The 27,051-nt window shown below is 45.0% G+C and overlaps 1 protein-coding gene and 1 pseudogene across 4 annotated transcripts; one reads left to right on the forward strand and one right to left on the reverse strand.

Moving 5' to 3' along the window:
* Positions 1 to 16,568: 16,568 nt before the first annotated feature.
* LOC100303991 (wound responsive protein) lies at positions 16,569 to 23,567 on the reverse strand. Of its 4 annotated transcripts, none has more exons than NM_001414262.1 (11): positions 23,492 to 23,567; positions 22,186 to 22,481; positions 21,541 to 21,711; positions 21,402 to 21,451; positions 21,260 to 21,316; positions 21,088 to 21,153; positions 20,909 to 20,983; positions 17,858 to 17,976; positions 17,610 to 17,701; positions 17,045 to 17,103; positions 16,569 to 16,950 (listed from the first exon to the last, which is right to left on the reverse strand). In NM_001414262.1, the coding sequence occupies exons 2-10, from the start codon at positions 22,475 to 22,477 to the stop codon at positions 17,048 to 17,050; spliced, it is 978 nt and encodes a 325-aa protein (NP_001401191.1). In that variant the 5' UTR covers positions 22,478 to 22,481; positions 23,492 to 23,567; the 3' UTR covers positions 16,569 to 16,950; positions 17,045 to 17,047. The 4 variants fall into 4 exon arrangements, with proteins under 4 accessions (NP_001401191.1, NP_001158999.2, XP_008681158.1 ...); NM_001165527.2 differs by lacking the exon at positions 23,492 to 23,567 and adding an exon at positions 23,352 to 23,463; XM_008682936.4 differs by lacking the exon at positions 23,492 to 23,567 and adding an exon at positions 22,912 to 23,473 and having other exon boundaries at positions 16,700 to 16,950.
* A 559-nt stretch (positions 23,568 to 24,126) lies between these two features.
* The window catches only part of LOC103644943 (UDP-glycosyltransferase 79-like), a 37,930-nt pseudogene continuing 35,005 nt past the window's right edge, over positions 24,127 to 27,051 (forward strand).

Here is a 27,051-nt window from a genome sequence, read left to right on the forward strand (position 1 = left end):
TCCGTTAAGGTCTCCTCTAGCAGCCGGGATGCCCTGTGGTGGTGCAGGGGGCATCACTGGCTGAGGTGCAGGGGAAGGCTGGCTCCTAGACTCTACCTCCTACTGAGGCTAGGGGGAAGAGTCCTACTACTCCTGCTCCTAGCGTTGGTGCTCCTGCTCCTCGTGCAGGCGACGATGCATTCTCTCCAAGTGGCTAGACTGACCCGGCACTGTGCGACGCAGAGGGTGCTCCGCCAGGCGAGAAGGCAAAAAGGGGATCACGGACTTACGTGTAGTGCATTTAAGACGAGCCATCTACAAAGACATCGTGAGCACAAGAGTAAGAGTAGAACTATAAGACCAGAAAGTAACTAGAAAGAAAAGTGAGAAAAAAATTGTAAGATGAGTAATAACATAGAATTGGTCAAGATGACCAACTTTTGAAGTGATACTAAAGATCAAGGTAAGAGTAGGGGTCTATATGTCACACCCGGATTTTAGGGATCCAAAACCCGGGCGCGAACATAATCACGAGGTGTGCTGGGACCAAGTCTCACACATATGATAATTCATGGCACAGGATCGAATGTCACATCTTTACTATATAATCAGAGTTTTGTACAAAATAAATAAATAATTACATTATATGGAGACAACGGTCCAGCAACCCAAAGTTGACTGGGAGACGACGGCCTAGATCTCTCACGAACTCATCGCAGCATCCTCCATACGCCTCATCCTGCGGTACCTGTTCTTGACCTGTGGGGGGTGTGAGACAGCAAGAGTGAGCTCACATACGTTCATCGCTCAACAAGTTGTGGGGAATAATGTGCATGAACTCGCCAAAGGTAGGAGCTCACGTGAAGTGTAAGGCTTACCAAAGAGGATGGTTAGAGCTGAGCATTGCTTTTAAAGTAGGTCAAAATTTTGTTAGCAATTACTAAGTATAAGTAGATACCAACCCAATTAAGTAGTAGAACAAAAGTAACAACATCACCTGCGATGCAATGCATATGACAAATTGAATTTAGTTCCATAAATTAATCATCAGAGAGTCCTGAGCTGCTCATGACCGTGAGCTCGGCTAGTATACCAGTTTTACACTCTGCAGAGGTGGTACCCTTTACCCACAAGTCATGTTACCCATCTGCCAAGGGATCGCGACTTCCCATACACCTCTACCGAGGAGGCGAGGCAGGGTAACACTACGAGGCCTTTACAAAGTTCCACTAGCTTCAGAAAACCCGCTACAGTTTATAGGAAGCTCCAATGCAGGGTTCTTGCCTGACCGCCATCGCAGCAAAATCAAGCAAGGACCTCCCTACACTGACCACCCCCCTACTGCCCTTGCCCCTTTCGGGTAAGGTAGTCCTCCACTAGCTTTCCTAATTAATCAGCCAAGGGCGTCCATAAACCCTTGTGGTGGCACGTGTTTCTCAAGTTAAGCTCTATGTTCCAATTAACATTAATGATCTTGACATGAACAGTAAATAACAACAGATAACAAAAGTATAGTCATGAATAATGTGTATCTCAATGCCCAAAACCACATATAGCACTAGCAAGTACTACCCAAAAAGTTCAGTGGTAAACAAGGCATAAAGATAGACAAACTAGGGTAACCTATTAGGTCCCATCAAAATTAACCTATGCAGATCATTATGATTAATTAGAACATGAGTGGGTAAAAGAAGTGATCAAGGGCACAACTTGCCTGGCACTTGAGATTCCAGGTACCAACTTGCTTTTCAGATGATACGCCTTCGCGCTAGTCGTAGCAATACAAACAGACATGGTATAGATAAAATTAACATCACATCAAACATAAGAACAAACTGAATAATAATGATCTACGCGTTTCTGCGAGACTAACGCAACTTGAATGGATCAAATCGGAGTTAAAACGGAGGAGATACGAATTTCCTAAGGTTTTATGTATTTGATACAAGATTAGTTAGGAAATAAATTTTTATTACTGTTTTCATGACAAAACAGAGCCTCTATGCGATGGACAATAATATTACAAAATTTTAGAGGCTGAAATGGATTAATTTGGAGTCCATATGAATTTTCTATGAATTTTATACGTTCTAGTAATTATTTCCATATTAAAAATCCATTTTCCAATTTATTTATTCAGTTTCAAACAGCTCTGGACTGGGCCTCATTTACAGAGAAGTGCAGGGGTCTCGGGGCAAGAAACCTGAGACACAGCGCACAGCAGAACGGGACGACGGGTTAATTTATTAAGTCCCTAGGGTTTCTTTTGTAATTTTGGACGGCCGAAGGGGTATCGTGCACTGCGGGCCGTTGGATTAGACGCGGGCGAACCAGATTAGCCCAGCGCTGCTGTGAATCGGTACGCATCCAGGATCGCAGGATCTGAGATCGACGGCTAGGGTTCTATGAGATCCCGATACATTGTTGGTCGTCGATCGACCGCTCGATCCAGATCAACGGATCAGAACGAATCGTGGCGAAAAGGTATGGCAAGATCTAATCCGAGTCGTTCACCCCGTGATCAACGGTGGGTATCGGATCAAGTCAAGCAATTACCTTGACCTAATCTGAGCCCTCCGCTCTGCATCTAACGGCTGGCGTAGCTTCTTCCTCGCTCTGGTCGCGCACAGCAGCGCCGCCCCGTGCCGCGGCGGCGAAACCCGCCGGAGCCATTGGAACACACGACACACGACCCTAGCTTTCTATTCGAACGGAGTTACGCGATCCTGCGAGCTCGGCGAACATGGTTAAGGCCATACCAGAGGCGAATACGACTTCAACAGCTGTGCCCACGAGCGATGCGTTCCCCCGCGGCGGAGCGCCAACTACGGCAAAGAATCCCTGTCGCCTCGAGGCTTCGCGAACTTGGACTCCCTCCTGGGCACGACCCACGCACACGACCGAACGCCCGGGGGCGATTCACCGGTGCCAAGTGGTGACGAAGGTGAGGTCCCACGGCGGCGTCGGTGGCGACCCGATTCTCACGCTTGAATCAGCCGCGGCGGCTTGGATATCAACTACTGCGCGCTCAGTCCGTTCTACGGATGGCTGGGAGCTCGACTTTTATGGTCCCAGGAGCCCGCGTGGTTGTGTAGCAGGCGGATGAGGCGGCTGCAACAGCTCAATCCGAGATCTTGGGGAGGATTTGTTAAGATCCCATGGATCTCGCGGGGGTCGATTCACGGACGCGTTCACCGCGGAGAGGAAGTGCCTGACGACACGGGCCCGGACGTCAGTGGGAATGGGGCGCGCACAGGGTTCCTGGCCGAGCGGGCCCGCTTGGTGAAGCAAACTCGGGTGGGCGGTTGGAGGGGGTTTGGGCTGCGCGCGTGTGGGAAGAGGAAAGAGGAGTGGGCCGAGGAAGAGGTTTCTGGCCCACCAGGTAGGTATTCCCTTTTCCATTTTCTATATTCTGTTTTCAAATTTCTATTTAATTTACTAATTTACATCACAATCAAATCCAGTTTTAGAAGTCCAGTTATAAACTAAATGCACCACACAAAAACATCCACATGAGATGCAAGTATTGTTCCACTAATTATCTTACCCTATTATTTGGGAAATTATTTCAAATATGCAATGCACACATGAAATGTTTAAGGAAATGGTGTTAGGTATTGTGGTTAAAATTTCACTTAAAGGTGAATATTCATTACTTAATTATTTTAGGAGAAAATATTGTATATTTTGTTTTCTATCATGGGTTACTTTAACACATAAGGGAATATTTTATATATAGCCTTAGAAGAGGGTTAATCCATTCTAATAAATGGAAGCTATTCTCATTATTTCTTGAAATTTATAATTGAGCTTATGTTTCTATTTTATTAAAAAAATCCATATTATAATTATTTTATTAGGACACTTTCTTTTGATTTCTTTCACTAATCTCAAAGATCATAATTTTGGGTGTTACAAATCCTACCCCCCTTAAAAATAATCTCGTCCTCGAGATTAGTAAGATAAGGGATGCAACATGTTAGGCTTGTAGTCTATGTTTCAGTTATTATTTGGTTTTAGTACCAAAAGATTTTTTTCAGACTATATCTAAGTATCAAGTGATTAGGAAGGCATGTGTATATATGTATGGCCACATAATTATGTAGGATACAAGATGGTAGGTTGGGGCAAGAATAGTTTGGGTATAAGAGGGTTCATGGTAAGGAAAGCTTTTCATCGCAAATGATGGGTCTTGTCTCATTTGGAGATCTGGTCTGCCTCCCTTCTTGCCTTGTCGACGTTGATCTTTTCCTTTCTTTCGGTCTTGGTGTCTCCAACTAGGTTTTAGGGTCATGTAGATATATGTGGGTAGGATAAGCCACATGAGGTAGGTCAAGATCTAGTTTGATGTTTAGGTTGGAATGGATGGTTTAGACAACCCATCGTGTATGTTAAGTAGTTGTGTATGGCCAAGTTGTTATAAGGCATCAATTTAGGTTAAAACATAGCTAGTAGTGTCTAATCTATTTCACTAGTATTAATTATCATGTTTAAGTAGCCACATTAGATTAGATCATATGAGATTAGATGGGATCTAGATTAGATTGGTATGACTAGATTAAACTAGTTAGTGTCTAATTACTTTGGATTAGATCATGGTTATTACTAGTGTGGGGTAAATATGCTTATTAGGGCAAGATGAATCCATAAGGACAAGGTAGAATCTTTTGAGGTCGGTTAGATTTATTCGGATAAGATAAAATCTTTTCAAGATAAGATGAATCTACTAAGGTAATAGAGTATTTTTTGAAGATAAGATGGAGCTATTAGGCTAGATATATTTTAATTAGAATAATTTAGGATCTTTTGAGATAAGATGGATCTATGAGTGTAGGGTATAATCTTTTAAGATGAGATGGATTTTGTTAGGCTAGATACTTTAATGAAAGATAATCTAGTTTGTCTAGTTATTTTATATTTTTTTCCGATATGTATATGCAGATCTAATTGTGGACATTACTCCACAACTCATCACACTCAATCAAAGATCCAAATCAGACAAGTATCATAAGAACAAACACTCAAGTATACAAATATTTACAAAAATAGTTTTGATTTTTTTCCCTAAGAGCAGGTTCCTATTCCTAAAGGTCACCTTAGGTACTGGATTTCAAAGTGTGAAATCCACATTTGTCTTTTAGAAGGAAAAGGTAAGAATAATCAGAGTAAGCAGAAATAGATGAGAAAGATTAAGATAAGTTTAGAAAAGAATCAGAGTAGCAAAGGTAAGTAAGTATTGGTTGTCCAGTTCTATCTAGGTTTCGTCCTACAGTCAACATTCCTCTGATACCACTTCTGTCACACCCGGATTTTAGGGGTCCAAAACCCGGGCGCGAACATAATCACTAGGTGTGCTGGGACCAAGTCTCACACATATGATAATTCATGGCACAGGATCGAATGTCACATCTTTACTATATAATCAGAGTTTTGTACAAAATAAATAAATAATTACATTATATGGAGACAACGGTCCAGCAACCCAAAGTTGACTGGGAGACGAAGCCTAGATCTCTCACGAACTCATCGCAACATCCTCCATACGCCTCATCCTGCGGTACCTGTTCTTGACCTGTGGGGGGGTGTGAGACAGCAAGAGTGAGCTCACATACGTTCATCGCTCAACAAGTTGTGGAGAATAATGTGCATGAACTCGCCAAAGGTGGGAGCTCACGTGAAGTGTAAGGCTTACCAAAGAGGATGGTTAGAGCTGAGCATTGCTTTTAAAGTAGGTCAAAATTTTATTAGCAATTACTAAGTATAAGTAGATACCAACCCAATTAAGTAGTAGAACAAAAGTAACAACATCACCTGCGATGCAATGCATATGACAAATTGAATTTAGTTCCATAAATTAATCATCAGAGAGTCCTGAGCTGCTCATGACCGTGAGCTCGGCTAGTATACCAGTTTTACACTCTGCAGAGGTGGTACCCTTTACCCACAAGTCATGTTACCCATCTGCCAAGGGATCGCGACTTCCCATACACCTCTACCGAGGAGGCGAGGCAGGGTAACACTACGAGGCCTTTACAAAGTTCCACTAGCTTCAGAAAACCCGCTACAGTTTATAGGAAGCTCCAATGCAGGGTTCTTGCCTGACCGCCATCGCAGCAAAATCAAGCAAGGACCTCCCTACACTGACCACCCCCCTACTGCCCTTGCCCCTTTCGGGTAAGGTAGTCCTCCACTAGCTTTCCTAGTAATCAGCCAAGGGCGTCCATAAACCCTTGTGGTGGCACGTGTTTCTCAAGTTAAGCTCTATGTTCCAATTAACATTAATGATCTTGACATGAACAGTAAATAACAACGGATAACAAAAGTATAATCATGAATAATGTGTATCTCAATGCCCAAAACCACATATAGCACTAGCAAGTACTACCCAAAAAGTTCAGTGGTAAACAAGGCATAAAGATAGACAAACTAGGGTAACCTATTAGGTCCCATCAAAATTAACCTATGCAGATCATTATGATTAATTAGAACATGAGTGGGTAAAAGAAGTGATCAAGGGCACAACTTGCCTGGCACTTGAGATTCCAGGTACCAACTTGCTTTTCAGATGATACGCCTTCACGCTAGTCGTAGCAATACAAACAGACATGGTATAGATAAAATTAACATCACATCAAACATAAGAACAAACTGAATTATAATGATCTACGCGTTTCTGCGAGACTAACGCAACTTGAATGGATCAAATCGGAGTTAAAACGGAGGAGATACGAATTTCCTAAGGTTTTATGTATTTGATACAAGATAAGTTAGGAAATAAATTTTTATTACTGTTTTCATGATAAAACAGAGCCTCTATGCGATGGACAATAATATTACAAAATTTTAGAGGCTGAAATGGATTAATTTGGAGTCCATATGAATTTTCTATGAATTTTATACGTTCTAGTAATTATTTCCATATTAAAAATCCATTTTCCAATTTATTTATTCAGTTTCAAACAGCTCTGGACTGGGCCTCATTTACAGAGAAGTGCAGGGGTCTCGGGGCAAGAAACCTGAGACACAGCGCACAGCAGAACGGGACGGTGGGTTAATTTATTAAGTCCCTAGGGTTTCTTTTGTAATTTTGGACGGTCGAAGGGGTATCGTGCACTGCGAGCCGTTGGATTAGACGCAGGCGAACCAGATTAGCCCAGTGCTGCTGTGAATCGGTACGCATCCAGGATCGCAGGATCTGAGATCGACGGCTAGGGTTCTATGAGATCCAGATACATTGTTGGTCGTCGATCGACCGCTCGATCCAGATCAACGGATCAGAACGAATCGTGGCGAAAAGGTATGGCAAGATCTAATCTGAGCCGTTCACCCCGTGATCAACGGTGGGTATCGGATCAAGTCAAGCAATTACCTTGACCTAATCTGAGCCCTCCGCTCTGCATCTAACGGCTGGCGTAGCTTCTTCCTCGCTCTGGTCGCGCACAGCAGCGCCGCCCCGTGCCGCGGCGGCGAAACCCGCCGGAGCCATTGGAACACGTGACACACGACCCTAGCTTTCTATTCGAACGGAGTTACGCGATCCTGCGAGATCGGCGAACATGGTTAAGGCCATACCAGAGGCGAATACGACTTCAGCAGCTGTGCCCATGAGCGATGCGTTCCCCCGCGGTGGAGCGCCAACTACGGCGAAGAATCCCTGTCGCCTCGAGGCTTCGCAAACTTGGACTCCCTCCTGGGCACGACCCACGCACACGACCGAACGCCCGGGGGCGATTCACCGGTGCCAAGTGGTGACGAAGGTGAGGTCCCACGGCGGCGTCGGTGGCGACCCGATTCTCACGCTTGAATCAGCCGCGGCGGCTTGGATATCAACTACTGCGCGCTCAGTCCGTTCTGCGGATGGCTGGGAGCTCGGCTTTTATGGTCCCAGGAGCCCGCGTGGTTGCGTAGCAGGCGGATGAGGCGGTTGCAACAGCTCAATCCGAGATCTTGGGGAGGATTTGTTAAGATCCCATGGATCTCGCGGGGGTCGATTCACGGACGCGTTCACCGCGGAGAGGAAGTGCCTGACGACATGGGCCCGGACGTCAGTGGGAATGGGGCGCGCACAGGGTTCTTGGCCGGGCGGGCCCGCTTGGTGAAGCAAACTCGAGTGGGCGGCTGGAGGGGGGTTTGGGCTGCGCGCGTGTGGGAAGAGGAAAGAGGAGTGGGCCGAGGAAGAGGTTTCTGGCCCACCAGGTAGGTATTCCCTTTTCCATTTTCTATATTCTGTTTTCAAATTTCTATTTAATTTACTAATTTACATCACAATCAAATCCAGTTTTAGAAATCCAGTTATAAACTAAATGCACCACACAAAAACATCCACATGAGATGCAAGTATTGTTCCACTAATTATCTTACCCTATTATTTGGGAAATTATTTCAAATATGCAATGCACACATGAAATGTTTAAGGAAATGGTGTTAGGTATTGTGGTTAAAATTTCACTTAAAGGTGAATATTCATTACTTAATTATTTTAGGAGAAAATATTGTATATTTTGTTTTCTATCATGGGTTACTTTAACACATAAGGGAATATTTTATATATAGCCTTAGAAGAGGGTTAATCCATTCTAATAAATGGAAGCTATTCTCATTATTTCTTGAAATTTATAATTGAGCTTATGTTTCTATTTTATTAAAAAAAATCCATATTATAATTATTTTATTAGGACACTTTCTTTTGATTTCTTTCACTAATCTCAAAGATCATAATTTTGGGTGTTACACTATAGTCCTTAGGGCGACCATTCTAGTCTAGGTTAGCGGTCCTATAGTCAGCAAAGCTTTGATACCACTTATGTCACACTTGGTTTTGGAAGGCAAACCGAATGCGTACCATGTACGTGCCAGGATCAGAAACTCACGTACACAACGATTACATAATTGGACATCATCACACAATGCTCAAAGTAAATAGCGGAAATGTACTTTATTACAATAAGATGTCTGTGACATCCATAGAGTCTAATACATAGCCATAATCATTAATATCATCAAAATGCGGAAAAACATAACGTGGTAGATAAGGCCTACGCAGGCAGCTGACTCGAGGTTTGCCACTAAGAAAAACTAGAACTCGTCGTAGTCCTCGAACTCCTCAAAGTCCTCCATGTTGCCAGCATCTCCTCCTGAGCACTGAATACAGTGGGGACAACCTGGCGTGGGGGTGGTTTGTAAAGCAAGAGTGAGTACACATCAACGTACTCAGCAAATGTCTCGTTTGGCTGAAGTAGACTAGCTTTATGTGGGGTTAAGGTTAAGTAGTTGCTTTTAGTTGGTCAAGTATTTATTACTATTAGTAGAGCCAAATTTTAGTAGTAACCCAATTATTTCCCAAATGTACCTCCTCCAAAAGGAAATACCAAGGATCAAAATTATAACCATCATTATTAACCATCATCATAAAAGTAACCAAAGTTCTTCTGATCAAAGAGGATCCCAAGGCTGCTCTTAACCGTGAGCTCGGCTGATATACCAGTTTCTAACACTCTGCAGAGGTTGTACACTTTACCCACGAGTCGTGATCCCTTTCCAGCATGGGTTGTACAGACCTGATCTTCACTACCGACGTGAATGGCCAAGGATACACTACGTAGCCTTTACAAAGACTCCCTTGGTGCATAGTTGCTCGTTAGGTTTCGCCAGTCGTACAAGCGCAGTACACCTCCCCAAGGTGGGTGACTAACAAAACCAAATCGAATGAACCTCTACACCCCCCTTGGCAGAGCAAGCACCATGCCCTAGCCCCCATTGACGGCCCTCAGGCAAAGCCAACTACACCCCAGGTTCATCTAATTAATTAGCTAAGGGAGTCCCATTCCACCCTCATGGTTGCACTGTTATCCCAGGTGGTCACTCCACGAACAAGTCCTTACGGAGAGGTACTCAGGAAAATGGCCTGAGTCCCCTAGAGTATCATAATATCATCATCGAGATAACATCATCGTATCATAAATAATCACATCATGTTCATTGATTAAGTTAAAGCAATAGCATAAGCTGACCATGATTAACCCAAAAAGGTAAACAAGGATAAGGTAAATACAGACTAGTCACTCCTTAGGTTTCAATAATGTAATGCACGACAGTGAATTATGGAGTAAGTACGACATAATAGGTCAGAGGACACTTGCCTTCACCAGGTTTTGCTCAGGAAGATCTGAAAGTCGCCTAGAGGGGGGGTGAATAGGGCGAAACTGAAATTTACAAACTTAATCACACTTACAAGCCGGGTTAGCGTTAGAAATATAATCGAGTCCGCGAGAGAGGGTGCAAAACAAATCGCAAGCGAATACAGAGTGTGACACGCGGATTTGTTTTATCGAGGTTCGGTTCTCGCAAACCTACTCCCCGTTGAGGTGGTCACAAAGACCAGGTCTCTTTCAACCCTTTCCCTCTCTCAAACGGTCCCTCGGACCGAGTGAGCTTCTTCTTCTCAATCAAACGGGAACAAATTTCCCCGCAAGGACCACCACACAATTGGTGTCTCTTGCCTTGGTTACAATTGATTTGATCGCAAGAAAGATCGAAAGAAAGCACGATTGCAAAAGCCAAGCGACAAGAGCGACAAATAACACACGGAACACTCTCTCTCTCTCAAGTCACTAATCACTAATGATCACTTGTCTCAATTGTGGAACTTGGAGAGATTGGAGGCTTTGATTGTGTCTTGGAATGGATTGCTAGCTCTTGTATTGAATGTTGAAGGTTTGAATGCTTGGATGAAGTGAATGGAGGTGGTTGGGGTTGTATTTATAGCCACCAACCACTTCCTAGCCGTTGCTCCATTCTGCCGACCGCGGACGGTCCGCCCGCCTGGTCCGGACGGTCCGCCCCTGTAGATCAACGGCTGAAAACGCAACGGTCAGCAGTAACGGCTATATCAACGGCTATATTGCATTTAATGCGTCGTCAGATGTCAGATAAAGCCAGTCGCGGACGGTCCGGTCGTGCACCCCGGACGGTCCGCGAGGACGCTATAATTCATTTTTCCGAACCCGTCACCTTCGGGTTTTTCGGTTCCTCACCTACCGGACGGTCCGCGCGAGGTCTCGGACGGTCCTTGCTTTTCCTCCGGACGGTCCGTAGTGTAGACTTGGATTTTTGCATTGGTTCTGTCCGAGGGTCATCCTGGTGTTGCGGACAGTCCGCCGCAAGGGCCCGGACGGTCCGCGCTTGGCCTGTTTTTCCAAAAAAGCTTCTCCTGTCCGGAATAATCTACGGTATTCCGGACAGTCGATTTAGTATAGTTTTAGATGAACCTTTGGCACCTGTAGAACATATAATCTAGAGCAAACTAGTTGGTCCAATTATTTGTGTTGGGCAATTCGACCGGGCCCGGTGCTAGGGGCACAGGCGACCGACAGGTGGGTCCGGACGCAGGGCGCGCGTGCGCGAAGCGGTATCCCGTGATCTGGACCGTGCGATCTGAATCTAACGGTGGAGATCAAAGCCGGGAGGGCTGATTGGCTACACGCGGCACCGCTCTTTCTCGCGGCGGTGAGGTCGCCAGAGTTGGGGCGGGTGCGTGCTAAGGCGGTTTCAGGGTCGCCGGGGCTGGCTAGAAACGAAGAGGAGCACTCTGCGAACTCACTGGTGGGGCTTTGGCCATGAGACCGGGGTCAGAGAGGGGAGAACGACGGAGGAAAGGCTCCGGGCGGGCTGGGGCAACTCCGGTGAGGAATCGCGGCCAAGGATAGGGGGGTCTGAGGTGTGCTAGGCCTGCACTAGCTTCAGTAGAGCGAGGGGAACATCAGGGACCGACGCGGGGGCACTGGACTGGACTAATTCGGTCGATCACCGCACGGGCGCGGCGGACCGCCGCGGCTGAACTCCGGCGAAGCCGAAATTGGCCGACGACAAGGCATAATTGAGGGAACCGGGCATGGGAACGGGTGTCTCACCTTGGGGCGAAGCTCAGTGTCGCTTGGCGTGGCGTCTAGCGGGCTAGGTGACCGGCACGGCGGGCGCGGGTCTTCAGCGAGGCCGAGCGGCGAGGGCCAAGCGACGAGAGAGAACGAGACTATATACGAAATGGGACGGGGAAGCGAGTGCGGGTGCGGGCGATGCTCAAAAGGGAGCTGGGGCGTGGTCGGGCGACGTGGCCGGGGATCCCGGCGAATGTGCGCGAGTGCACGCGTGCTGGTCCACGGTGGGTCGCGGGGAAGGCGGAGCTGACAGGGGGGTCCCACGGCGTAGCGAGAGAGAACAGGCACGCGGCGAAACGGTTCAGCGGGCTGACAAGGCGGGCCTGCGAGGCAGAGAGGGAATAAGGGCGAGTGGGCGAGGGCGAATGGCGCCGACAGAGCGGCCCCACTGGGCAGGGAGGGAAGAAGGGGGCGCGCGCGGCCACGCTGGGCTGGACTAGGCCGGTTTGGGCTGAATTGAGATTTTCTATTTTCCTAGAATTTCCAGTTGCTTTTCTATTTTATTTTCCCTAGGGTTTTCAATTCAAATTCAAACTAATTCAAACATGTGCAACAATTCAAAGGATACTTCTGCTCAACATGATGCAACATTTCATGACTCACAATGTTTTGGCAAAAATAAATAATTAATTCCTCACTAATTAAGCCAAATCTACTCAAAAGAAAAAAGAAAGAAACTAGAGAGAGAGAAGAGTAACACCTGAATTTGCATGATAATTAGAGAGAAATTTTATACCCCAAATTCAGGGTGTTACACCAGAGGACTTGCACGACCCTAAACTCTATTTTATTAGGAGCTTTCTACCACCATTAGGGTTGGGTTTTGCGTATATTTATTCTGTTATCGAACATTGTTGTCGTTCATCGGTTTGTGAGACCCCACCTCATAATCTATACAATTTTAGTTGTGTTCTTTCTATTCTTGCTTGTGTTCTTGATTGTGCTTGCATGGATAAGCCTTCATGGTGACGTCCTCGTGTGTCACAGGTGATAAGCAATGAAGTAGTTGTGTAGTGATTGCAAGGATCCATTTGCTCGAAACCTTGGATCATCAACGTCGAGATCTTCACCCAATCAAGTTATGCTACCTCATAGAAGATCGGGCCTCACCCTCTATTAGGTGCACCATCTACCTTTATCCCAAAAATGACTTCTCTATGTAAGTAGTCTAGTGAATCGTCTGTTGCACAGTAGACTGGTCCAGTGTGCTAAGCTTCAGCTGCCCAAAAAATTGCTCTCTATGTAATTAGTCTGGTGCGCCACTGGACTAGTCAGGTGCACATAGGAGTTGGTCTGGTGTGCCAAGCACAGTATTAAGTCCTTTTTTGGCCTTTGTTCTTGTATTAGTTTGGATAACTTCATGAGCATTTATATGGCTTCAACAAACATATCTAGAGTCCATCCAACTGGCCTAAGTCATAGTTCCTTGTCCTTTTGATCAACTTAACTCATTTTCTAATTTTGGATCAAACTTAGCTCAAAAAGACCACTTTCAATATTTAAGATTTGCAACCTCTCTAAGGTGTTTAAATATGTTCCAAAGGGCATTTAGAACTTATTCGACCACTTGAACTACTCATAGTTTACCTTTTCCAAAATATGCCTTTCTATCTAAGTTTTGAGCTATTAAGCATATTGAATCTTCCAATTTTAATCTTATGAACATGCAACCATTCACTTAACAAACTAGTTAGTCCATAGTATTGTAGTGGTCATTAAAAACCAAAATAAATATAAAAATGGCTTAAAGCTCATGTCCCTTTAAAAGTCGCATGTGATGGCACGGGCGTGTGCCCTTGATCGATTTGGGACGGGCGTCCTTGAGCTCTTTATGTTGTTCCCTTGCTAAATCCAACGTGATGAGGGTCTAGCCATAGGGCTCATCACCCTCAAGGATGACCTCGAGGTGGCCTTGAGGCGTTTCAGCCATAAAACACTTGACCAAAGTATGGTGGCTCCCTTCGCTCGAGTCGTTATATGAGGATCCTAGAGACTCATCCGCAAGAGGTCTAGAATTGATTCTGATAAGTAGTCATACACCCCTACGAACTTGATGTCTCTAGTAGGATACTATGTGTACTACTCTAGAGCCCCACTTAAGAGCTTCAAAGTGCCTACCATGTTCTGTGGGAACATCATAGGGACTTCTCCCATGAGGGGCTTTGAGGATAGGGGCGTCCCCCAGAGAGTTGCACCCACATGTTGGTAAGGGAGCAAATTGTTATGTGCGTACCTTTTTCGGACGATCGAGGCCCTAGGAAGGCACGAAGCTAATGCCACATGTGCCTGTCATCCAAGTTTGGGAGCCTCCTACTCCTAGATAACTAGGTGTCCGAGGCACGGAGTGTTAGCTCCTTGAATGCCTTGGTGATGGTGTTGGTGTTGGTAGGGTGGAGAGGCTATATGGTGGTCTCCACCCACACCAATCCACTTTTGACGGTAATGATAAAGTCAAAACTGTCGAAGCGCACGTTTGCGCCTGGAACCTAACTGACAACGTTGTGGCCGTCCACAACCGTGAGATGGAAATAAAAGTGTCATGACGTGCAAATAGCCCCTCCCTAGTGCACCAACTAACGGTGTTTCATAACCATCAGCTAGTAATGGTCGTGCTTTGCACATCTCGGTGCGGATGGTGTGCAAGGTGGACACAAAGATTTATACTGGTTCGGACTGAATGTCCCTATGCCAGTTGAGTAACTCGTGTTTTACCCTGCACTAGTATATAGTAGGGGGTTACAAACATGTGAGCGAGGGATCGAGCTCCCAAGTCTCTTGTGGTTTAGTGCTTTATGTTGACTTGGGCTACGTGTGAGTTTATATGTTTTCCTATGTCCTTGAACCATGGTCCTTCCCTCCCTTTTGTAGACCAAGATGAAAGAAGGATCACATTACATGAGCCAAAGTTTGAGTGAAATGAACAAGGGTTGGTGTCATAATGTAACTTCTTGTCCTGCATGGTTTTGCCGGCCATGGGACGACATGGATGACTCTTCCTTCTTCTGTCAGGGTATTGTAGCCACATCGATGTTACATTGAAGCCTATTATTATGCTCTATCGTGTCATGTTGCAATTTATCCACTGCCTTTTGTTAACTTCTTAATGACGGAGCGGTTGAACCGGTGTTAGTCGCCACGCCATGACAGGTGGTGCTCACATCCTGACATACCAACTCCCATGCTGCCATTTAGTTCGCACGCCTCAATTAGGGCCTGACATGCAAGTTCCCACGTCTATAGTGGCCATCGTAGCATGATCCCTACAATTTCGGGCATGTGTGGTCGGGCGAAGCATCCGACCCCTCACCCTCAAGTGTTGGGCGAGCCCAAAATTTGGGACATGGTATTTTGGCCCCAAGCCCCTTAGCGGCCGGGGGTCGGGCGATGCAGAAACCCAAAGCCTGGCTGTTCGTTTTCTAGGCCCTTCGAGGGTCAATGGTTAGAAGTCGGGCGAGATAGAGTCATGAGGCGAAGTCATCTTCTCCTCAGACCCTTAGCGAACAGGGGTCGAGCAGGACGAAAAGCATCTATCCCCCACGCTTGGTGGTCCAATGAGACAAGATTGGTACCATGGGGGCCAAACAGATTCAATTGTTTGGATACTTGCTTCCTCTTGTTGATACCGCGTCGTGTCATACCCGTGGTATTCGCCCCCAACAAAGGTGGAGGGTGTCTCCTAGTCACGAGCATGCGTGAAACAAAAGACTAGGGGTGGTGGCTGCCAGGAGAAAAGGAAAAAAAAGATAGAGACTTCTCCCAGACCTACCATATGATAGTCCAAATTGACAGGTATCCTAAAAGCTCATCTAGAATCCAAAATCCAAACTAGAAAAGTTAGGAATTGATCTGAATCGTCTCGACGAGCTCTACGCATCTATAATCTCTGACCGTCTGTATGTCATACCATAATTCGATTATGATCATGATTTAGTTGATAGGTTATTATAGTTCACTAAACTATGGTTCACCATGGCGCACCACCCGCTATGTTCCACGATACCCTATGCGAGCTGCCACGAGCTCAAGTGGTGGACGGCGTGTACATGCCATTGTATCGTGTGTCATTAACCACCTCGATGTTCCCTATTGTCCTATGAGCTGTGAAGGGCTCAATCAATGGGGTATGGGTGTGCCGTCATGCCATGATCTCCTATTCTGATAAGGCAACCTACGATTTATAGGTACGGAACTGTCGATGTTATATGTCATCGACAGTGACATCCTCAGGCGTTGTTAACCTCCTTTGAGACGTCAATATAGCCTTCCCACCCATGTAGCTATAGGATATGTCCTATTGAAAACCTAGCTCTAGTTCTCTACGGTTGGTAGCGATGCTGTCTTCAGGCTTAACCACAACCACAACTCTTCTGCAGTGTCCTGCTTGCACCTCCTATGGAGGCACAAAGAGGTTGCTGGATGATGTCTGTTGCTAGTGCCCTCCTCGAGGTTCGTTGATGCATCTTCTCGTTCTCTCCAATCATCGGTCCTCTAACCCTTGAGATTCTCTTCTAGAGGCGTAGGGGTAGACGATTGTCGTCAGTTATATCATGCTGATGTTACAATGCCCATGTTCGAGACTAATGGTACAATGTTCGACAACCATCAATATGTCTATTTATGCGGTGTCGCTAATGTGGGAGAGTGATATGTGCTTTTGTACGTTCCCTGTAATGGAAACAAAGCAGCAATCTCTCTTCTTAACAGCAGCCTGTGAAAATATTAGCGCTGCTTAGTTCCGTGTACAACCGAAATTCTGCATATCTCACCGCAGGTCGATGAGCTAAAAATTCATGCCAAACATTCAACCTAACAGACTAACATACAAATTAATACGGCCAAGATTACAAAAGGATTAGTTTTTCACTTCAAATCTTAGTCTGAATTTAGCTGAGACCTGAGCATAGTACGTACAATATGTACAGCTAGTTACAATATGTACAGCTAGTTACATAGAGCCATAAACAGTATCAATTGTCTGGAGTGCATACTGGAATTCAGCTGAGCGTCATCTTTATTTACACCATCCAGACATGCGACGCTGTTAAAAGTTACCAAGTTAAAAACAATAACGGGTCTGCAAATTGAAAAATTCTAGATAGGAAAACAGAGTTACACAAGTTTAGACTTTTAACCTCTCAGGCCCAGTTCTCCCGCTTAGACCTGAGCCGAATCAGTTTGTCCTTCCATGATGCTGTTCAAGTCAACAGATAAATCAATGAACCTTCAATACAACTACCACATCTAGGTTTAAACTAATGATAATTATTATTCAAGATCAATGCGTTTCTTCTTGCACATCACTCTTCTTTTGTTCCTTGGCAGAACATGGTTGCAAATTTAGACAGATGTGATGCTTGTTCAGCATTCAGACAGATATGATAATACTGCACTGGGTAGAATCATTACCAGATGCTCAACCTGGAGTCCTGGATGAATTGAGCCGGTCAATAAGAACTAGCAAAGTGCCCGTATGTGTTTACGATTTCCATTTATGCTTAAATATACAATATAGAACACACAGACATGTTTGTTCTGTTGACTGGATGGGTATGAATGTGGGGTTTAAAGCCAACAACAATGGTTTGAAACCCTATTTGTGCATAATTTTAACATTTTTATTATTTAAATGTGGGGGGAGCACAACGATAGTGGAACTGAAAAAACTGATGCTCTAATATAGTAGAGATGTATCATTACCAGCATCCTTGTATCTCTCTTCGATAGCTGCAATGAGCATGTTCCTCACCAGTCCAAACTCTTGAGCCTCCACACATGGCTGTCCATCAGGTCTAAAAAAATGCAAGTGTAAGAAAAAAATAACATATAGATTCATATAACAACAAAGCTTCTTTTAGACCCCAAGCAAAGTTGGGGGCAGATCAACAAAAAATATTTAAAAGAAATCCTACAACCATTGTATAATTCTTATTCGCCTTCTAGAATACCTGTCAAGCTCTGTAAATAACAACCCATCTGATAGGCCAGCTGTTACTGCCATTCTTGCTGGCTCGACTGGTCTAATCCCATCACTGTATGCAAGACTTCTATGGACTTGTACAGGAACCTGTTCTTGCCAAGTGAAACAAGAATGACATAAATATCAAGAATAAAAAAGTTCCACATGTATGCATGACAAATAAACCCACACTACCATCAATTGTTTAAATACAACAAGAAAATGTACACATATTTACATGTCACTTTGGAGGACTAATAATATAGTGAACATGTAAACACGATTACCAATCTTGCATGTTTCTTGCCAACGTTAACTATCTGGTGCACTTGTGACTTGTGTGGACTAGGATTATTATTCGTTTTAAAAAAGTAAAAAAGTGAAAATATATTCATAAGTTTAGCCTGACTAGAAAAATCTGAAAGGAGAACCATGTCAGGTAACACTGGTAAAATAAGAGAACTGAGCCCACAAATAAGCATTAACTGAAACCTTCAATTAACAACAACACCTTTTAGTCCCAAACAAGTTAGGGTAGACTAGAGTTAAAACCCAACAAAATCCACAAGTCAAGTTAGGGCACATGGATAATTGTTTTTCATGCACTCCTATTCAAGGCTAAACCTTTGGGTATATTATAACCTTCAAGTCTCTTTTTACTATCTCTTCCCATGTCAACTTTGGTCTTTCTCTTCCTCACTTTCCATTGCTATCGTGCCTTATCCAACTCCACACTAGTGTCTCTGGAGGTCTCTGTTAGAGATGCCAAACCATTCAACCAATGTTGAACAAACTTTTCTTAAATTGGTGCTACTCCTAGCTTATCATGTATATCATCGTTCAGAATTCGATCCCTTCTTGTATGACCACAAATCAAATGCAACATATGGATTTTTGCAACACTTATCTTTTTGTAGGTCAACATTTTGTACCATACAACATAGTAAGTAGAATCGTCGTCCTATAAAACTTGTCTTTTAGCTTCTGTGGTACCTCTTGTCACATAGAATGCAGATGTTTGACGTCACTTCATCCACTCTGCTTTGATTCTATAGCTAATATCTTCAACAATGTCTCCGTCTCTCTGTAGCATTGATCCTAAGTACCTAAATGTGTCCATCTTGGTCACTACTTGACATACCAAACTCATATCTCCTTCCTCATGCGTAGGTATGAGTGACAATGGGCTCTAAATTTTACACTATACGATTTAAGGATCGGATTAGGATCGAGACCTATTTCTATTCATTTTTTAACTAACATTTACTTAGGGCCCTACCATTTTGTGAAGAAACATTTGGATCGTGATCCATTACCACCCCTATAAGTAGGAGTGCCAAAATCACATGTCATATTCGGTTTTAGTTCTACTAGGTCTACAACCTTTGGACTATATAATCTCCTGTCACAACTCTAATTTCCTATTTACTCTTGTCTGACTTTCATCAATTAGCACTACATCGCCCGCAAAAAGTAGACATCAAGGGATATCCCCTTATATGTCCCTTGTGACCTTATTCACCACCAAAGAAAAAAGGTATGGGTCAAAGCTGATTCTTGATGTAGTCCTATTCTAATCGGGAAGTCATTTGTGTCCCTATCACTTGTTCAAACCCTAGTCACAATATTGTTGTACATGTCCTTAATAAGTTCAAGGTACTTTTTTGGAACTTTTTGTTTGTCCAAAGTCCACCATATAACATTCCTGGGTATTTTGTCATAAGGCTTCTCCAAGTCAATGAAAACCATGGTGTAGGTCCTTTTTCTGCTCCCTATACTGATCCATCACTTGTCCTATTAAGAAAACAACTTCCATGGTTGCCCCTTCCGGCATGAAAACATATTGGTTCAAAAAGATCTCAGCATTCCTCTCAGACAATGCTCGATAACTCTCCCATAATTTCATAGTATGGCTCATCAACTTAATTCTCTGGTGATCAATACAACTTTGAATATCTCCGTTATTCTGGTAGATCGTACCAATATATTTCTCCTCCCCTCATCAAGCACCTTGTTCGGCCAGAACATATGGTTTAACAACTTGGTTAGACATACTATAGCTATCCCCAAGGCATCTCCATACCTCAAGTGGGATACCATCAGGAACAACTGCCTTCCTTTCATCCTTTTCAATGCCTCTCTAACCATAGATTCTTGGATCCTACGCACAACATCTATTGTGTCATCAGAAGAGTCATCCAACTAAAAGGTTGTATCCTTGCCTTCTCACATCCACCACACTGTTCTTGAGGTTCATATCAATCAAAGCTCCTACTCTACTTCTATTTGTACCTATTCCTGTGTACCAAAGCTTAAAATCAGTATTGTCCACCTCCTTCACTTTCTAATCTTTCCATTTAGTCTCTTGGACACATAAGATATTTACACGCCTCCTAGTCATTGTCTCAACTAACTCCCTTAACTTACCTATATAAGTGTTCCTACATTCCAACTACCTAGATGGATTCTAATTGTTTCGACTGGCTTCCATACTCTTCGCACTCATTTATGATGTGAAGACCCTTGCACAATTTTTACTACACAAGGGCACTGATGTAGCGTGCCACTAGTAGATCCTTTCTCACATGACACCGTGCTCAGATTGCGACATGACGCATCACCAAGGTGGTGCCAACCCAATCCTTACCCATTTAACACTATACCCAGGTTTTGATATGACACGTCGCTAACAGGGTTACACCCCAATGGATTTATTTCATGTTCGTGTCTAGAAGGTCAATCATGGAAGCCATTTTTTTAACAAGACAAGTGATGGAGCAGTATAGAGAGTAGAAGAAGGACCTATACACGGTTTCCTTAACTTGAAGAAGGCTTATGTCAATATACTAAGTAATGTTATATGGTGGGCTTTGAAAAACATAAAGTTCCAACGAATTACGTTGGACTCATTAATGACATGTATAACGATATTGTGACTAGTGTTCGAACAAGTGATATGGACATAGAAACCTTCAATACTAATAACAAGAATCAATTTACTAAAAAAATAGCATGTAGCAAGGACATATACAGAAAATACCTTGCAACGAACAGCAATGTTTATGGCATCTGAAGGCCGAAGATCGAAGGTGATGTTGTCTGTAGGATCATTGACCTGCAGTGCAGGAGGTTTCTACTTTAGAATATTATTAAGGTTAATGGTGCACCCACTAAAAATGCATTAATTTGCTCTTACTTATTAGACAGGTAGATTTGTACCTTTGTTAAATAAAGTTCAGCACAGTAGGCTTCTTGAATTCTTTTGTTTACCCTAACAAGTTTTACCTGAACCCAAAACCACCATCATGATAGAAGGGGCAATAAGATGAATTAACTTCTCCTTGACCAAGTAAGCATATCTGCTACAAATGCTTACAAGTAAAAAGATTACCTCATAACCCATTTTATCAATCATTTCCTTGACAACTTGATATATGGTCGGTCGTGCCTATAACAGAAAGGTGTTATATAGACTACATCAAGCAGAACAGATAGTATGAAACAATAGAATTGATGATAATAGAAGGAATTACAATGTGGACATTACGAATAGCTGCCATCAGAAGAACGCTTGGCATCTCCACTGAGAAAATTGAGAGGGTAGACATGCATTAATGTCAATAAAAAATTCCTACTTCTGAATTCACCGAATCAAACTAAAAGATTACGTACAAACAATGATCGGGAGTAAAGTTCCGCTTCCATCTTCAATCCTCAAAACAATAGCAGGTTGTGGTGTATTCTCTGGAATATTTCTCCCTTGAAAATTACTATGGACACAACGCAAGTTCTTTCCATCTCGCATCTTTATCACATATCCTTCTGATCCACTTCTCACCTCAACTGGAAAAGAACACAAAACCAGATTTTACCTTAGGAATAGGTACTGGAGACACACCAAAGTACTACCAGTAGCTAATTTGTAAATTGACTATTAAATATTCAAATTGCTTTCCATTCCATCAACATAATTTAATTTGTGTTGAGTTCAAACATGATTTCGATTCAAATCGTCAACTTGCAACTTGCATATAATAATGTATGGTACCAATGATGATATAATATGCACAATAGTTTGCAACATAGGCACAATATCAGTACAGTTACAAGATAAATTACAAGTTGCAATGGAATGCATTCAGATTTTTCATTCAGACAGTAAGATGCTTGAGACAAATGAGCGGAACATGGAATGTCAAGCAACTAATCACGTAGCAAAATTAAGTCTAAGGTAGCAAATAAATAAAGCCTAAGTAAAACTTGAATGTTGTGTGGCATTCTCCATATAAAAGCAGACCATCTTGTGTGAAGAATTACCTGCTTCTAGCACAGTAGAATTAACATAGTCTTCATCACTCTCGCTAGAGTTTCCAGCCATGTATCCATTACCATCAGAAGACGAGCTGAAGCTACAGCATGGACCTATGTTCTTCGTAGATGTTTGAGAGATGGGAGAAATGAATCTTGAAATGTTTCTGTATTTTGAAATGGCACCAAACAATGCAGTCCCAAGCTGCCCGGATTTGGTCAGGGAGTTGTTGATCAGCGCAGCAGCAGGCAGTTTCGCTTGCATTGCAGGACGGCAGAAAACAGGTCCCTCCATCGCCATCAATCTGCCTCCATGAAAAAATGGAACAAATAAATAAATATCCGTGTCCAGATAATGTTGTGCAGGAATAACCAAGTGGCCTCTAGAAGCAGAAAAGTCAGAAAATGATTCTTGGCCTGCGCCTATGCTACAACTATCAGTTTTATTTTTTCAAAAACAACTATCAGTTTTCAATTTCATGACACTGACGTATCAACCTACAATTTGGATTCAAAAATAAGCTGGATTGCAGTCTTGATCGACAAGTGCTGGACCTTATTTTATATCTCAGCCCCAAACCGTAGCGTCAGATGCCTAAACACTGCCGAATCAAGCACCTAAACCTGACAGCTTCACATATCATTTATTGTTCCCATATACTAATGATCCCTTAATTCGCAGACTATTTCCCATGTTCATCAGCGCCGATGTAAATAAAAATGAACACACGTAACTGAGCATTCGATTGCACTGAACGCCCAGGAGAACACATCCCAAAGATCGCCTCACACCATCCTCATGATGACAGTTATCCAGCCATCCAGGAAGGAATCAACGGAAGGACAGGTGCAGGTGCAAGAATCATGTCCCATACCCCCCTCAGCGCACAGTCCCCAAACAAAACGAGCAGAAACCAAGAGACCAAGCAAGAATCCAAATCGAAGCTCCCATCGAACAATAAACACTCACCCGAAGGAAACTAAATCTCGTTACACGAAGAGGAGCAAGCCGTCGCTGCTCCAATTAACGGGGGGAGAAAACGAGAAGAAACAAAAGAGTCCACGAAATGGTAAAAGAATCCCAAGAGAGTGAATGGAAGCCACAAGAATCGGATCGCAGACCGCATCAAGAACAAGCCTGATTTGGAAAAGGCACGAGGAGAGGTCGTCTTTACGAGCAATGGTCGCCGCTCCTTGGAGCCGAAGAAGCAGAGCACGAGCGCAAATTGAGAGGAGGGGAGAAGAGCGACCGTAGTGGAGTATTAATTGTTGATTTGTTGGAGAAAGAAATAGAAAAGGAGGTGGGGCTGCTTACCTTTCGCTTTATCCGGAAGAGAGAAGAATCGCAAAGCGGTGGGCGAACGACGGCGAGCATCGGTCTCCCAGTAAAAATTACACTTTTGTCCTCCTAATTTATTGACTACTCGAACGTCTTAAAACAGACTTTAGTATCTTTATCTTTATCTTTACAAATAATTAAGTACTCATTGTAGGCGTCTACATCCGCGGTGTTCTGCCTCCAGAAATCTCGGTCGCGATAGCGCCTCTCCATCCCGCCGTCGTCTGCCATTTCTACCATTCCCGTCTATTCCCATCGTGGAAACCGCTCGCCCTCTCCACGCGACATCCAAACGCGCCCGCCCCCTCCCCACCCCACACCAGGCGCCCGCCTCCTCTGCGTCGCATCCGCCGCGAGCTCAAGGCGGGACAGCCTCCACGGCGGCGGGGTCACGCTGAACAGGGAGTCGCTGCAGGGCCGGCGCCTGCACGCCATCTCCGTGTATGTGAGCGGGATGCTGACCGTGCGCGAGACGCTGCTGTTCGCCGCCGAGTTCCGCCTGCCCTGCGCGCTTTCCTCAGAGCGGAAGTGCGCGTGTGTCGACCAGCTCGGCCTCTTCTACGTTGCCGACACCATCAACGGCTGGCGGCGGCGGTGTTTCTATCGCAGCCATGCGCCGTCGACGTCGTCTACGGGGAGGTGTGGGCAGGACGGCTGGCACTGCCGGTGGTGGACGGGAAAGAGCTGTTTGCACGCGGGCTGCTGGGTGTCGAGCTCGGCCCCGATGACGTTCCGCCGTTTGCAGCAAAGCCAGACTGGTGCCCTGTGTTCCTTCGGGTGTGGGGGACAGATATCCTCCGGGTCTACTGAAAGGATAAAAGACCTCACGAAAGGCCCAAGGACCCAATAAATCGTAAGGTCATCCCTTCGTGAACCTGGGGAGGAACGACCAGTGAAGCAGGTTGACGCAAGGCCGGATCGGTGCGAGCCCAGACGGCCCGATGACTTCGAGCAAGTAATCACAACAGTGACCCGACCTTCCCGCGCTGGAACCCCGTATAACGGAACCAAGCGAGGATGGGTCGGCGGAACTATAGGAAGATAGATTCGATTGGTTCACTATCATTTAGGCGCATGCTGTTATCATATCCGCATGTAATGCCCCGCGGTCGAATATATAAGGCCTAGGGGGCACCCCTTCAGATCGATCGATCTCACTACCCAGCCATCTACCCCAACTCTCTACGTTCCTCGCACTAGAGAGTTTCCTTGTAATCCGCCACATAAAACATTCCCGCCAGGACGTAGGGTGTTACGCATCTCTAAGCGGCCCGAACCTGTACACCATTGTTCACAGTTTCTCGTGCGCCCTGCACGAACCATCGAGCTACAGTCGGTAACACCGTCCTACTCCTAAAAAACACCTTGAGGGGCAACCCCGGGTGTGCGGTCGGACCCAAAACACCGACAGCTGGCGCGCCAGGTAGGGGGTGTGTCGCCGATCTAAGCTAGCTTAATGGCCGTCACCTTCCAGCACAAGATCATCCTCCGCCCCGGATCCGTGTTCTGCTTCGGAACTATCTCATCTGTAGAGGATGAGGAAGGAACTCTACATCTCATCGCAGATCCGCCAAGGAGGAAGTCTCCTCCAACAACCTTCGAAAATATCGGGGTGAAGCAGGGAAAAGTGCAACCTCCAGCGCTCCAAAAAAAGATCGCCTTCAGCAAGCCAGGAGCCGAGGGCCCGCTGGCCCAGAGAACTCCACTGTCTACCTCTCCAACGAAAGAATGGACACAAATCGCAAGGAAGAAAGAAACAAATAAAACTGGGAGGAAGCAAGTTGTTCTTTCTGTGCCTCTGCCCTCAAAGGAGAACAGAAAGAAGATCGCCACGACAGCTGCACCATTCTACCACGACGTCCTCTTCATCAGGAGAGTAGAGTCGCCCCCCGTCTCCGACGACGAGCCGACTGCACCCGGAGAGGAACCTCCTTAGCGAGAATCCCGCCGATGAAGGAACCGACGCCGAAATATCTGGCGACATCACGAGGCCGGAGAGCGGGACCCGGAGCAGCCTGTATCGCGAGACGAGGTCTTAGAGATAAGAGAAACTCCGGAGGAACGTGTCTTCAGGGAACGAAGGAATTCCCGACGGCGTGATCGTGAGAGCACCTAGAGGGGGGGGTGAATAGGTGATCCTGTAAAAACTTAAACTTATAGTCACAAAACTTGATTAGGTGTTAGCACAGTTTATGCCAAGTGGCTAGAGAGAATTCAAAACACGATAACCACAAGAAAGCAATCACAGAGTTGACACGGTGGTTATCCCGTGGTTCGGCCAAGTACAAAACTTGCCTACTCCACGTTGTGGCGTCCCAATGGACGAGAGTTGCACTCAACTCCTCTCAAGTGATCCAATGATCAACTTGAATACCACGGTGTTTTTCTTTCCTTTGATCTTTTCCCGTTTGCGAGGAATCTCCACAACTTGGAGTCTCTCGCCCTTACAGTTGAGTTCACAAAGAAATACGGAGTAAGGTGGGAATGAGCAACGCACACAAGACTCTAAAATCAGAGCAACAACACGCACACAAGTCGCAACAAGAGCTCGCAACGCAACACAAAGAGTTCACAACTCCACAAGAGCTCTATATGCTATCACAATGAAACGAATGCGTGAGATTGATGTCTTGGTGCTTAGAAGAGTTGTAGGAATGCTTGGTGTACTCCTCCATGCGCCTAGGGGTCCCTTTTATAGCCCCAAGGCAGCTAGGAGCCGTTGGGAACAAATCTGGAAAGCCATCTTTGCCTTCTGTCTCGTGGCGCACCGGACAGTCCGGTGCACACCGGACACTGTCCGGTGCCCGATTTGTTTCCTTAAATGGCGAAGCCGACCGTTGCAGATCGTTGCAGATCTGGCGCACCGGACAGTCCGGTGCACACCGGACAGTCCGGTGCTTCCTTCCGACCGTTGGCTCGGCCACGTGTCGCGCGCCGATCGCGCGGCCGACCGTTGGCCCGGCCGACCGTTGGCTCACCGGACAGTCCGGTGCACACCGGACAGTCCGGTGAATTTTAGCCGAAGTCGCCGGAGAAAAACCCGAGAGCGGCTGGTTTGCGCTGCGCTGATCTGGCGCACCGGACACTGTCCGGTGCACACCGGACAGTCCGGTGCCCCAGCCCGAAGCAGCCTTTGGCTGTACACAGCCACTCTCCACTTCTTTTCTTTTCTTCTTTCTCCTGTTTCTAACACTTAGACAAGATGTTAGTACACAAAACTAATGTACTAAGGCTTAGAAACATACCTTTACTTGTGATTTACACTTTGTTCATCCATGAGCATATTTTCACATTTAGGCCCTTGTGTTTGCACTCAATCACCAAAATACTTAGAAATGGCCCAAGGGCACATTTCCCTTTCAATCTCCCCCTTTTTGGTGATTTATGCCAACACAACATAAAGCAAGTGGAACAAGTGCAAAATCACTTCAAATAAAAACTCAAATTGGTTTTGATTCAATTTTGGCATATATGGATCATCCTTTGCCACCACTTGGTTTGTTTTTGCAAATCAAACTCAAATCTCTATCTATAAG

This window comes from Zea mays, chromosome 1 (assembly GCF_902167145.1).
Source record: "Zea mays cultivar B73 chromosome 1, Zm-B73-REFERENCE-NAM-5.0, whole genome shotgun sequence".
In the NCBI taxonomy this organism is placed as follows: Eukaryota; Viridiplantae; Streptophyta; class Magnoliopsida; order Poales; family Poaceae; genus Zea; species Zea mays.